The sequence below is a fragment of the Oncorhynchus mykiss genome, chromosome 20 (genome assembly GCF_013265735.2).
Source record: "Oncorhynchus mykiss isolate Arlee chromosome 20, USDA_OmykA_1.1, whole genome shotgun sequence".
NCBI classification, from domain to species: domain Eukaryota; kingdom Metazoa; phylum Chordata; class Actinopteri; order Salmoniformes; family Salmonidae; genus Oncorhynchus; species Oncorhynchus mykiss.
The window spans coordinates 45,540,141-45,552,574 of record NC_048584.1 but is presented as its reverse complement, the minus strand read 5'-3'; the positions used below and the strand labels follow the sequence as shown (position 1 = coordinate 45,552,574).

Sequence of the window (12,434 nt, the reverse complement as noted above, 5' to 3'; positions counted from 1 at the left end):
GACTGAGACAGGAGAGAGAGAGTTATGGCCCCTGAGTTGTACCTGGCTGTAAATGTTTAGTCTCTCCTGCTCTGTGGTAGGACTGGGAGGGTGTTGGTCTGTGTAGTCTCATATAGGTAGCTACATGTGTACTAAGTAGGTAGAGTACCTCTGACTCCCTCAACACCTTATTTATATAAGAAAACACAGACCCATCCAATACAGGCTCTAGCTACGCACAGTATTGAACACAAAGAACTTGGCTGGCTGACTGGAGGGATGGCTGACTGGATGGATGGCTGACTGGATGGATGGCTGACTGGATGGATGGCTGACTGGATGGATGGCTGACTGGATGGATGGCTGACTGGATGGATGACTAGCTGACTGGATGGATGGCTAGCTGACTGGATGGATGGCTGACTGGATGGATGGCTGACTGGATGGATGGCTGGCTGACTGGATGGATGGCTAGCTGACTGGATGGATGGCTAGCTGACTGGATGACTGGCTGTCTAGCTGACTGGATGGCTGGCTGACTGGAAGTATGGCTGACTGGATGGCTAGCTGACTGGATGGCTAGCTGACTGGATGGATGGCTAGCTGACTGGATGGCTGACTGGATGGATGGCTGACTGACTGGATGGATGGCTAGCTGACTGGGTGGATGGATGGCTAGCTGCCTGGATGGCTGGCTGACTGGATGGCTAGCTGGCTGGCTGGCTAGCTGGCTGACTGGATGGCTAGCTGACTGGATGGCTGGCTGACTGGATGGCTGACTGGATGGCTGGATGGATGGCTGGCTGACTGGCTGACTGGGTGGCTAGCTGACTGGGTGGCTAGCTAACTGGATGGCTAGCTGACTGGATGGCTGACTGGGTGGCTAGCTGACTGGATGGCTAGCTGACTGGATGGCTGACTGGGTGGCTAGCTGACTGGATGGCTAGCTGACTGGATGGCTGACTGGATGGCTGGGTGGCTGGCTGGCTGACTGGATGGCTGGCTGGCTGGCTGGCTGGCTGGCTGACTGGATTGGTGGCTGACTGGATTGGTGGCTGACTGGATGGGTGGCTGACTGGATGGCTGACTGGGGTCAAAGTAACTAGAGGCCGCCTCTCCATGCATCTTGGTCCCAGGCTTTGGGATAGTTAAAAGGCTGTCTCTCCATGTCTCTTGGTCCCAGGCTTTGGGATTTTTGGTCCTTTACCACTTAACTAAGGCTGTCTCTGTGTTGGCTCTAGGATCATTTACCACTAAGGCTGTCTCTGTGTTGGCTCTAGGATCATTTACCACTAAGACTGTCTCTGTGTTGGCTCTAGGATCATTTACCACTTAACTAAGACTGTCTCTGTGTTGGCTCTAGGATCATTTACCACTAAGGCTGTCTCTGTGTTGGCTCTAGGATCATTTACCACTTAACTAAGACTGTCTCTGTGTTGGCTCTAGGATCATTTACCACTAAGACTGTCTCTGTGTTGGCTCTAGGATCATTTATCACTAAGACTGTCTCTGTGTTGGCTCTAGGATCATTTACCACTAAGACTGTCTCTGTGTTGGCTCTAGGATAATTTACCACTAAGACTGTCTCTGTGTTGGCTCTAGGATCATTTACCACTAAGACTGTCTCTGTGTTGGCTCTAGGATCATTTACCACTAAGACTGTCTCTGTGTTGGCTCTAGGATCATTTACCACTAAGGCTGTCTCTGTGTTGGCTCTAGGATCATTTACCACTAAGGCTGTCTCTGTGTTGGCTCTAGGATCATTTACCACTAAGGCCGTCTCTGTGTTGGCTCTAGGATCATTTACCACTAAGGCTGTCTCTGTGTTGGCTCTAGGATCATTTACCACTAAGACTGTCTCTGTGTTGGCTCTAGGATCATTTACCACTAAGACTGTCTCTGTGTTGGCTCTAGGATCATTTACCACTAAGACTGTCTCTGTGTTGGCTCTAGGATCATTTACCACTTAACTAAGGCCGTGTTGTGGTGGGTATGAAAACCATTTTTTTTAAAATACAGTTCACACTTAAATGATTTAGCTGTTTGAACACCAATTTCTCCAGAAGTTTGATTAAGAATGGAAGGCTGGAGATTGAAGAAAGATGCTAAGAGCTTTTCTTCAGAAGGTGTTTCACCATAGCAGTTTTTAGTGAGGTGGGGAAAGTGCCCGAAAACAGGGAGGGATTAACAATATCTTGTACTTCTTCAGATATGCTATTAAAAAGAGTTTTGAAGAAGGTGGTGGGGATAGGATGGAGAAGGCAGGTTGTGATATCACTTTCCTGAGTATGTCTGTGTCAACCAGGGAAATAAATCCACAGTGCCTTTGCGTGGTCGGCTAGGGCTCATATCATCAACCTTCTCATCAGGTCTTGACTGATACCCAGCCTTGTGTTGGTTGTCTTATCTCTGAAATATGCCACAAACTTCCATGTGGAGGAACATTCACAGGTTTGAGAGGGTATGATTTATCAGGCCATCAGTAGTGGAGAAGAGCGCTCTCAAATTATTCTGATTTAATAGTGACCAAGTACGAAAAACGAGCCCGTCTGGCATTTCTAATTGCCATACAGTCAAACGTTTTAGAACGCCTTCTGATTCAAGGGTTTTTCTTTATTTTCACTATTTTCTACATTGTAGAATAATAGTGAAGACGACATCAAAACTATGAAATAACACATATGGAATCATGTAGTAACCCCAAAAAAATCTACATGTATTGTATATTTGAGATTCTTCAAAGTAGCCACCCTTCAAATGCCAACCGAATTATCTCCCAAGAGAATTCTCATTGGTTATTGTCACAGCTGTTTATTTCCCCCCTCAAGCTGATACCACGATGACCCTCAAGGAACTTCACTGGACTTTATGCAAACTGGAAACCAGATGTTATGAAGCTGCATTTATTATACCTGGGTTTTTTAACAAAGCAACTTTGAGAACAAGACTACCTAAATTCATATTGACTGTAGCACTCTCGCCGGTAAAACACTGGATCACTGCTCATATAACTTCCGCGATGCATACAAGGCCCCGCCTTCCTTTCGGCATATCTGACCACGACTCCATTTTGCTTCTCCCTTCCTATAGGCAGAAACTCAAACAGGAAACTCAAACAGAAGTACCTGTGCCAAGGACTATTCTGCGCTGGTCTGACCAATTGGAATCCACACTTCAAGATAGTTATTTAATTTTTTAAAATTTATTTTACCCCTTTTTCTCCCCAATTTCGTGGTATCCAATTGTTGTAGTAGCTACTATCTTGTCTCATCGCTACAACTCCCGTACGGGCTCGGGAGAGACGAAGGTTGAAAGTCATGTGTCCTCCGATACACAACCCAACCAAGCCGCACTGCTTCTTAACACAGCACGCATCCAACCCGGAAGCCAGCCGCACCAATGCGCCGGAGGAAACACCGTGCACCTGGCCACCTTGGTTAGCGCACACTGCGCCCAGACCGCCACAGGACTCGCTGGTGCGCGATGAGACAAGGACACCCCTACCGACCAAGCCCTCCCTAACCCGGGCGACGCTAGGCCAATTGTGCGTCGCCCCACGGACCTCCCGGTCGCGGCCGGTTACGACAGAGCCTGGGCGCGAACCCAGGGACTCTGATGGCACAGCTGGCGCTGCAGTACAGCGCCCTTAACCACTGCGCCACCCGGGAGGCCCTCTTCAAGATAGTTTTGATCACGCGGACTGGGACATGTTCCGGGTAGCCTCAGAGAATAATATTGACGTATACGCTGAATCGGTGAGTAAGTTTATAAGGAAGTGTGTAAGAGATGTTGTACCTACTGTGACTTAAAACCTACCCTAACCAGAAACCATGGATAGATGGTGGCATTCGTGCAAAACTGAAAGTAAGAACCACCGCATTTAACCATGGCAAGATGACTGGTGATATGGCTGAACATAAACGGTGTAGTTATTCCCTCCGCAAGACAATCAAACAGGCACAATGCCAGTACAGGGACAAGGTGGAGTCGGAACTCAACAGTTCAGACACGAGATGTATGTGGCAGAGTCTACAGACAATCACGGTCAACAAAAGAAAAACCAGCCACATCGCAGACACCGTCTTGCTTCCAGACAAACTAAACACCTTCTTTGCCCGCTTTGAGGATAACACAGTGCCACCGATGTGGCCTGCTACCAAGGACTGTGGGCTCTCCTTCTCCATGCCCGATGTGAGTAAGACATTTAAACATTTTAATCCTCACAAGGCTGCCCAGACGGCATCCTTAGCCGCATCCTCAGAGCATGCGCAGACCAGCTGGCTGGTGTGTTTACGGACATATTCAATCTCTCCAGTCTGCTGTTCCCATATGCTTCAAGATGGCCACCATTTTTGCTGTATCCAAGAAAGTCATTCAGTTCAGTTACCATCGCCCCATAGCACTCACTTCTGTCGTCAGGAAGTGCTTTGAGAGGCTAGTCAAGAGTCATATCACCCCCATCTTACCTGTCACCCTAGACCCACTTCAATTTGCTTACTGCCCCAATAGGTCCACAGACGCTGCAATATCTATTGCACTCCACACTGCCCTTTCCCACCTAGACAAAAGGAACACCTATGTGAGAATGTTGTTCATTGACGAGAGCTTAGCGTTCAACACCATAGTGCCCTCAAAGCTCATCACTAAGCTAAGGGCCCTGGGACTTAACACCTCCCTCTGCAAATGGATCCTGGACTTCCTGATTGGCCGCCCCCAGGTGGTAAGGGTAGGTAACAACACATCCGCCACGCTGATCCTCAACACGGGGGTCCCTCAGGGGTGCGTGCTCAGTCCCCTCCTGGTACTCCCTGTTCACTCATGACTGCAAGGCCAAGGACGACTCCAATACCATCATTAGGTTTGTCGATGACACAACAGTTGTAGGCCTGATCACCGACAACAACGAGACAGCCTATAGGGAGGAGGTCAGAGACCTGGCCGTGTGGTGCCAGGACAACAACCTCTCCCTCAACACGATCAAGAAAAAGATGATGATTGTGGTCTACAGGAAAAAGAGGAGCACGCCCCCATTCTCATCGACGGGGCTATAGTGGAGCAGGTTAAGAGCTTCAAGTTCCTTGGTGTCCACATCAACAACAAACTACCATGGTCCAATCACACCAAGACAGCTGTGAAGAGGGCACGAAAAAACATATTCCCCCTCAGGAGACTGAAAAATTTGGCATGGGTCCTCAGATCCTCAAAAGGTTTGACAGCTGCACCATCGAGAGCTGGTTGCCTGGTATGGCAACTGCTCGGCCTCCGAACGCAAGGCGCTACAGAGGGCAGTGCGTACGGCCCAGTACATCACTGAGGCCAAGCTTCCTGCTATCCAGGACCACCAGGCGGTGTCAGAGGAAGTCTAGGTCCAAGTCTAGGTCCAAGAGGTTTATTAACAGCTTCTACCCCCCCAAGCCATAAGACTCTAACATCTAATCAAAGGGCTACCCAGACTATTTGCATTGCTCCCCCCTACACTGATGCTACTCTCTGTTATCTGTGCATAGTCACTTGTACATATTACCTCAATTATCTCGACTAACAGTTGGCCCCACACATTGACTGTACTGGTACCCCTTGTATATAGCCTCCACATTGACTCTGTACCGATACCCCCTGTATATAGCCTCCACATTGACTCTGTACTGTAACACCCTGTATATAGCCTCCACATTGACTCTGTACTGTAACACCCTGTATATAGCCTCCACGTTGACTGTACTGGTACCCCCTGTATATAGCCTCCACATTGACTCTGTACCGTAACACCCTGTACATATCCTCCACATTGACTCTGTACCGGTACCCCCTGCATATAGCATCCACCTTGACTCTGTACCGGTACCCCCTGCATATAGCCTCCACCTTGACTCTGTACCGGTACCCCCTGTATATAGCCTCCACATTGACTCTGTACCGGTACCCCCTGTATATAGTCTCCACATTGACTCTGTACCGGTACCCCTGTATATAGCCTCCTCATTGACTCTGTACCAGTACCCCCTGTATATAGCCTCCACGTTGACTCTGTACCGGTACCCCCTGTATATAGACCTTCTATTGTTATTTTACTGCTGCTCTGTAATTATTACTTTTTATATCATTTTTTTTTAAAACACCTGTTGTATTTGGCGCATATGACAAATACAATTTGATTTGTGTCTAGTTGTGGATAAAAACACTGGTGGGCTAGCACTGCTAGCATTAGCCTGCTACATTTTCATGATGGCTAACAGCTACATAACAGGAATCCGGGACACAAATTTGCGGAATCTGTAGCAATACAAACACTAGATATGATTTTAAAACGATTTAATCAAAACAACAGCCCGAGTGTAAACAGTATACTGTTCTGTTGCTAAGCGTCATCATAATGTGACCGGTATACTGTTCTGTTGCTAAGCGTCATCATAATGTGAACAGTATACTGTTCTGTTGCTAAGCGTCATCATAATGTGACCGGTATACTGTTCTGTTGCTAAGCGTCATCATAATGTGACCGGTATACTGTTCTGTTGCTAAGCGTCATCATAATGTGACCGGTATACTGTTCTGTTGCTAAGCGTCATCATAATGTGACCGGTATACTGTTCTGTTGCTAAGCGTCATCATAATGTGACCAGTATACTGTTCTGTTGCTAAGCGTCATCATAATGTGACCAGTATACTGTTCTGTTGCTAAGCGTCATCATAATGTGACCAGTATACTGTTCTGTTGCTAAGCGTCATCATAATGTGACCAGTATACTGTTCTGTTGCTAAGCGTCATCATAATGTGAACAGTATACTGTTCTGTTGCTAAGCGTCATCATAATGTGAACAGTATACTGTTCTGTTGCTAAGCGTCATCATAATGTGAACAGTATACTGTTCTGTTGCTAAGCGTCATCATAATGTGAACAGTATACTGTTCTGTTGCTAAGCGTCATCATAATGTGACCGGTGAAATTAAGAACTTAATGTTCTTCTAACGAATTGAACAAGTTTCCTGCAGGTATTTACTTAAACGTAGCTACAAGTATTCAAATGTATTAAAACACTTCAAATAAATAGTTTCAACGGTATTGACAGTATTGAAAACCCACCTGTCTTTATTCCAAATACCCCTGTATTCTGTATATATGGTATACTACCCAAGCCTAGTGTTAATGGTAGGTGTGTATATGTCGTGTGTCTCCTCAGGCCCAGATAGCCTTCCTGCAGGGAGAGAGGAAAGGACAGGAGAACCTGAAGAAGGATCTCGTCAGGAGGATTAAGATGCTGGAATATGCCCTCAAACAGGAGAGGTATGCACCCTGCATCTTACCACATTACACTGCCTTCTGACATCATACTGACATCATCACATGACCCTGTGACCTTTCACATTTAATTCACCACACTGATAATGACAGAGGGCCTGACAGCCAAAGACGTCTCTACATGATGTCTTCAAATGACCATGAGACTTAACACAGCAGAAATCAGAGGGTCTACAATGCCAGGGGGATAAAGGGAGTCCCTGGTGTGATGTGTCTGTACAGCCTGTACACGGGGTACCAGTACTGAGTCGATTAACATACAATGAGTAACGGTAACTTGGCTATATACACGGGGTACCAGTACTGAGTCGATTAACACACAATGAGTAACTTGGCTATATACACGGGGTACCAGTACTGAGTCCATTAACACACAATGAGTAACGGTAACTTGGCTATATAGAGAACTGAGGTAGATATGTACAATATAAGTAGGGATAAAGTTACTAGTTAACGGGATAGATAATTAACAGCAACGTATGTGATGAGTCAAGAGATTAGTGCAAAAAAGGTCAATGCATATATTCCAGGTAGCTATTTAACCAACTATTTAGCAGTCTTCTAGCTTGAGGGCGGAAACTGTTCAGGGTCCTGTTGGTTCCATACTGCATCGGTACCGCTTGCCATGTGATAGCAGAGAGAACAGTCTATGACTTGGGTGGCTGGAGTCTGACAATTTTTAGGTTCTTCCTCTGACACCATACCAAGCGGTGATGCAGCCAATCAAGCTGCTCTCAATGGTGCAGCTGTAGGACTTTTTGAGAATCTGAGGGCCTTTTTTTTTTTTTTTTTTTCACTGAGGATCTTGAAGCTCCTTGACCCACTCCACTACAGCCCTGTCGATGTGGATGGGGGCATGCTCAGCCCTCCGTTTCCTGTAGTCCACGATCAGCTCCTTTGTCTTGTTGAGGGAGAGGTTGTGGTCCTGGCACCACACTGCCAGATCCTACCACCGTCGTGTCTCTAAGCTTAATGATGGTGTTGGAGTTGTGCGTGGCCACGTAGTCGTGGGTGAACAGGGAGTACAGGAGGGGACTCAGAACACACCCCTGAGGGGCCCCCGTGTTGAGCATCATGTGTTGTTGAATAAATACAGGCAGCCTGCAGCAGATCCTTGATGATGATGATGATGAATAAATACATGCAGCCTGCAGCAGATCCTTGATGATGATGATGATGATGAATAAATACAGGCAGCCTGCAGCAGATCCTTAATGATGATGATAAAGAAATACAGGCAGCCTGCAGCAGATCCTTAATGATGATGATGATGATGAATAAATACAGGCAGCCTGCAGCAGATCCTTAATGATGATGAATGAATACAGGCAGCCTGCAGCAGATCCTTGATGATAATGATGAATAAATACAGGCAGCCTGTAGCAGATCCTTAATGATGATGAATAAATACAGGCAGCCTGCAGCAAATGCTTAATGATGATGATGAATAAAAACATGGCAGCCTGCTGCAGATCCTTAATGATGATGAATAAATTCTGTCAGCCTGCAGCAGATCCTTAGTGATGATGATGATGAAGATGATGATGATGATGAATAAATACAGGCAGCCTGCAGCAGATCCTTAATGATGATGAATAAATACAGGCAGCCTGCTGCAGATGCTTAATGATGATGATGATGATGATGAATAAATACAGGCAGCCTGCAGCAGATCCTTGATGATGATGAATAAAAACATGGCAGCCTGCAGCAGATCCTTGATGATGATGATGATGATGAATAAATACAGGCAGCCTGCAGCAGATCCTTGATGATGATGATGAATAAATACAGGCAGCCTGCAGCAGATCCTTAATGATGATGATGATGTTGAATAAATACAGGCAGCCTACAGCAGATCCTTGATGATGATGAATAAATACAGTCAGCCTGCAGCAGATCCTTGATGATGATGATGAATAAATACAGGCAGCCTGCAGCAGATCCTTGATGATGATTATGAATAAATACAGGCAGCCTGCTGCAGATCCTTAATGATGATGATGATGAATAAATACAGGCAGCCTGCTGCAGATCCTTAATGATGATGAATAAATACAGGCAGCCTGCTGCAGATCCTTAATGATGATGATGAATAAATACAGGTAGCCTGCTGCAGATCCTTGATGATGATTAATAAATACAGGTAGCCTGCTGCAGATCCTTAATGATGATGAATAAATACAGGCAGCCTGCAGCAGATCCTTGATGATGATGATGAATAAATACAGGCAGCCTGCTGCAGATCCTTAATGATGATGATGAATAAATACAGGCAGCCTGCAGCAGATCCTTGATGATGATGAATAAATACAGGCAGCCTGCTGCAGATCCTTGATGATGATGAATAAATACAGGCAGCCTGCAGCAGATCCTTGATGATGATGAATAAATACAGGCAGCCTGCAGCAGATCCTTGATGATGATGATGAATAAATACAGGCAGCCTGCAGCTGATCCTTGATGATGATGAATAAATACAGGCAGCCTGCAGCAGATCCTTGATGATGATGATTATGAATAAATACAGGTAGCCTGCTGCAGATCCTTGATGATGATGATGATGAATAAATACAGTCAGCCTGCAGCAGATCCTTGATGATGAATAAATACAGGCAGCCTGCAGCAGATCCTTAATGATGATGATGATGTTGAATAAATACAGGCAGCCTACAGCAGATCCTTGATGATGATGAATAAATACAGTCAGCCTGCAGCAGATCCTTGATGATGATGATGAATAAATACAGGCAGCCTGCAGCAGATCCTTGATGATGATGAATAAATACAGGCAGCCTGCAGCAGATCCTTGATGATGATGATTATGAATAAATACAGGTAGCCTGCTGCAGATCCTTGATGATGATGATGATGAATAAATACAGTCAGCCTGCAGCAGATCCTTGATGATGATGAATAAATACAGGCAGCCTGCAGCAGATCCTTGATGATGATGATGAATAAATACAGGCAGCCTGCAGCAGATCCTTGATGATGATGATGATGAATAAATACAGGCAGCCTGCAGCAGATCCTTGATGATGATGAATAAATACAGGCAGCCTGCAGCAGATCCTTGATGATGATGATTATGAATAAATACAGGTAGCCTGCTGCAGATCCTTGATGATGATGATGATGATGATGATGAATAAATACAGTCAGCCTGCAGCAGATCCTTGATGATGATGATGATGAATAAATACAGGCAGCCTGCAGCAGATCCTTAATGATGATGATGATGATGTTGAATAAATACAGGCAGCCTACAGCAGATCCTTGATGATGATGAATAAATACAGTCAGCCTGCAGCAGATCCTTGATGATGATGATGATGAATAAATACAGGCAGCCTGCAGCAGATCCTTAATGATGATGATGATGATGTTGAATAAATACAGGCAGCCTACAGCTGATCCTTGATGATGATGAATAAATACAGGCAGCCTGCAGCAGATCCTTGATGATGATGATGAATAAATACCGGCAGCCTGCAGCAGATCCTTGATGATGATTATGAATAAATACAGGCAGCCTGCTGCAGATCTTTAATGATGATGATGAATAAATACAGGCAGCCTGCTGCAGATCCTTAATGATGATGATGAATAAATACAGGCAGCCTGCTGCAGATCCTTGATGATGATGATGATGAATAAATACAGGTAGCCTGCTGCAGATCCTTGATGATGATGATGAATAAATACAGGCAGCCTGCAGCAGATCCTTGATGATGATGATGATGAATAAATACAGGTAGCCTGCTGCAGATCCTTGATGATGATGATGAATAAATACAGGCAGCCTGCAGCAGATCCTTGATGATGATGATGATGAATAAATACAGGTAGCCTGCTGCAGATCCTTGATGATGATGATGAATAAATACAGGCAGCCTGCAGCAGATCCTTGATGATGATGATGAATAAATACAGGCAGCCTGCTGCAGATCCTTAATGATGATGATGAATAAATACAGGCAGCCTGCAGCAGATCCTTGATGATGATGAATAAATACAGGCAGCCTGCTGCAGATCCTTGATGATGATGATGAATAAATACAGGCAGCCTGCTGCAAATCCTTGATGATGATGATGAATAAATACAGGCAGCCTGCTGCAGATCCTTAATGATGATGATGAATAAATACAGGCAGCCTGCTGCAGATCCTTGATGATGATGATGATGATGAATAAATACAGGCAGCCTGCTGCAGATCCTTGATGATGATGATGATGAATAAATACAGGCAGCCTGCAGCAGATCCTTGATGATGATGAATAAATACAGGCAGCCTGCAGCAGATCCTTGATGATGATGAATAAATACAGGCAGCCTGCAGCAGATCCTTGATGATGATGAATAAATACAGGCAGCCTGCAGCAGATCCTTGATGATGATGATTATGAATAAATACAGGTAGCCTGCTGCAGATCCTTGATGATGATGAATAAATACAGGCAAACTGCTGCAAATCCTTAATGATGATGATGAATAAATACAGGCAGCCTGCTGCAGATCCTTAATGATGATGATGATGAATAAATACCGGCTGCCTGCAGCAGATCCTTGATGATGATGAATAAATACAGGCAGCCTGCTGCAGATCCTTGATGATGATGATGAAGATGATGATGATGATGATGAATAAATACAGGCAGCCTGCAGTAGATCCTTGATTATGATGATGATGATGATGATGATGATGATGATGATGAATAAATACAGGCAGCCTGCTGCAGATCCTTGATGATGATGAATAAATACAGGCAGCCTGCAGTAGATCCTTGATTATGATGATGAAGATGATGATGATGATGATGATGATGATGATGAATACATACAGGCAGCCTGCAGCATATCCTTGATTATGATGATGAAGATGATGATGATGATGATGAATAAATACAGGCAGCCTGCTGCAGATCCTTGATTATGATGATGAAGATGATGATGATGAATAAATACAGGCAGCCTGCTGCAGATCCTTGATTATGATGATGAAGATGATGATGATGATGATGTTGAATAAATACAGGCAGCCTACAGCAGATCCTTGATGATGATGAATAAATACAGTCAGCCTGCAGCAGATCCTTGATGATGATGATGAATAAATACAGGCAGCCTGCAGCAGATCCTTGATGATGATG

At 45.1% G+C, this 12,434-nt stretch overlaps 1 protein-coding gene across 2 annotated transcripts in view; it reads left to right on the top strand.

Moving 5' to 3' along the window:
• LOC110499572 (striatin) overlaps positions 1–12,434 on the top strand; it is a 60,287-nt gene that overhangs the window by 7,854 nt on the left and 39,999 nt on the right. For both annotated transcript variants that reach the window (XM_036956444.1, XM_036956443.1), the window contains exon 2: positions 7,162–7,265. In XM_036956444.1, coding sequence (XP_036812339.1) covers positions 7,162–7,265 — 104 coding nt within the window. The remainder of the gene's footprint in view (positions 1–7,161; positions 7,266–12,434) is intronic.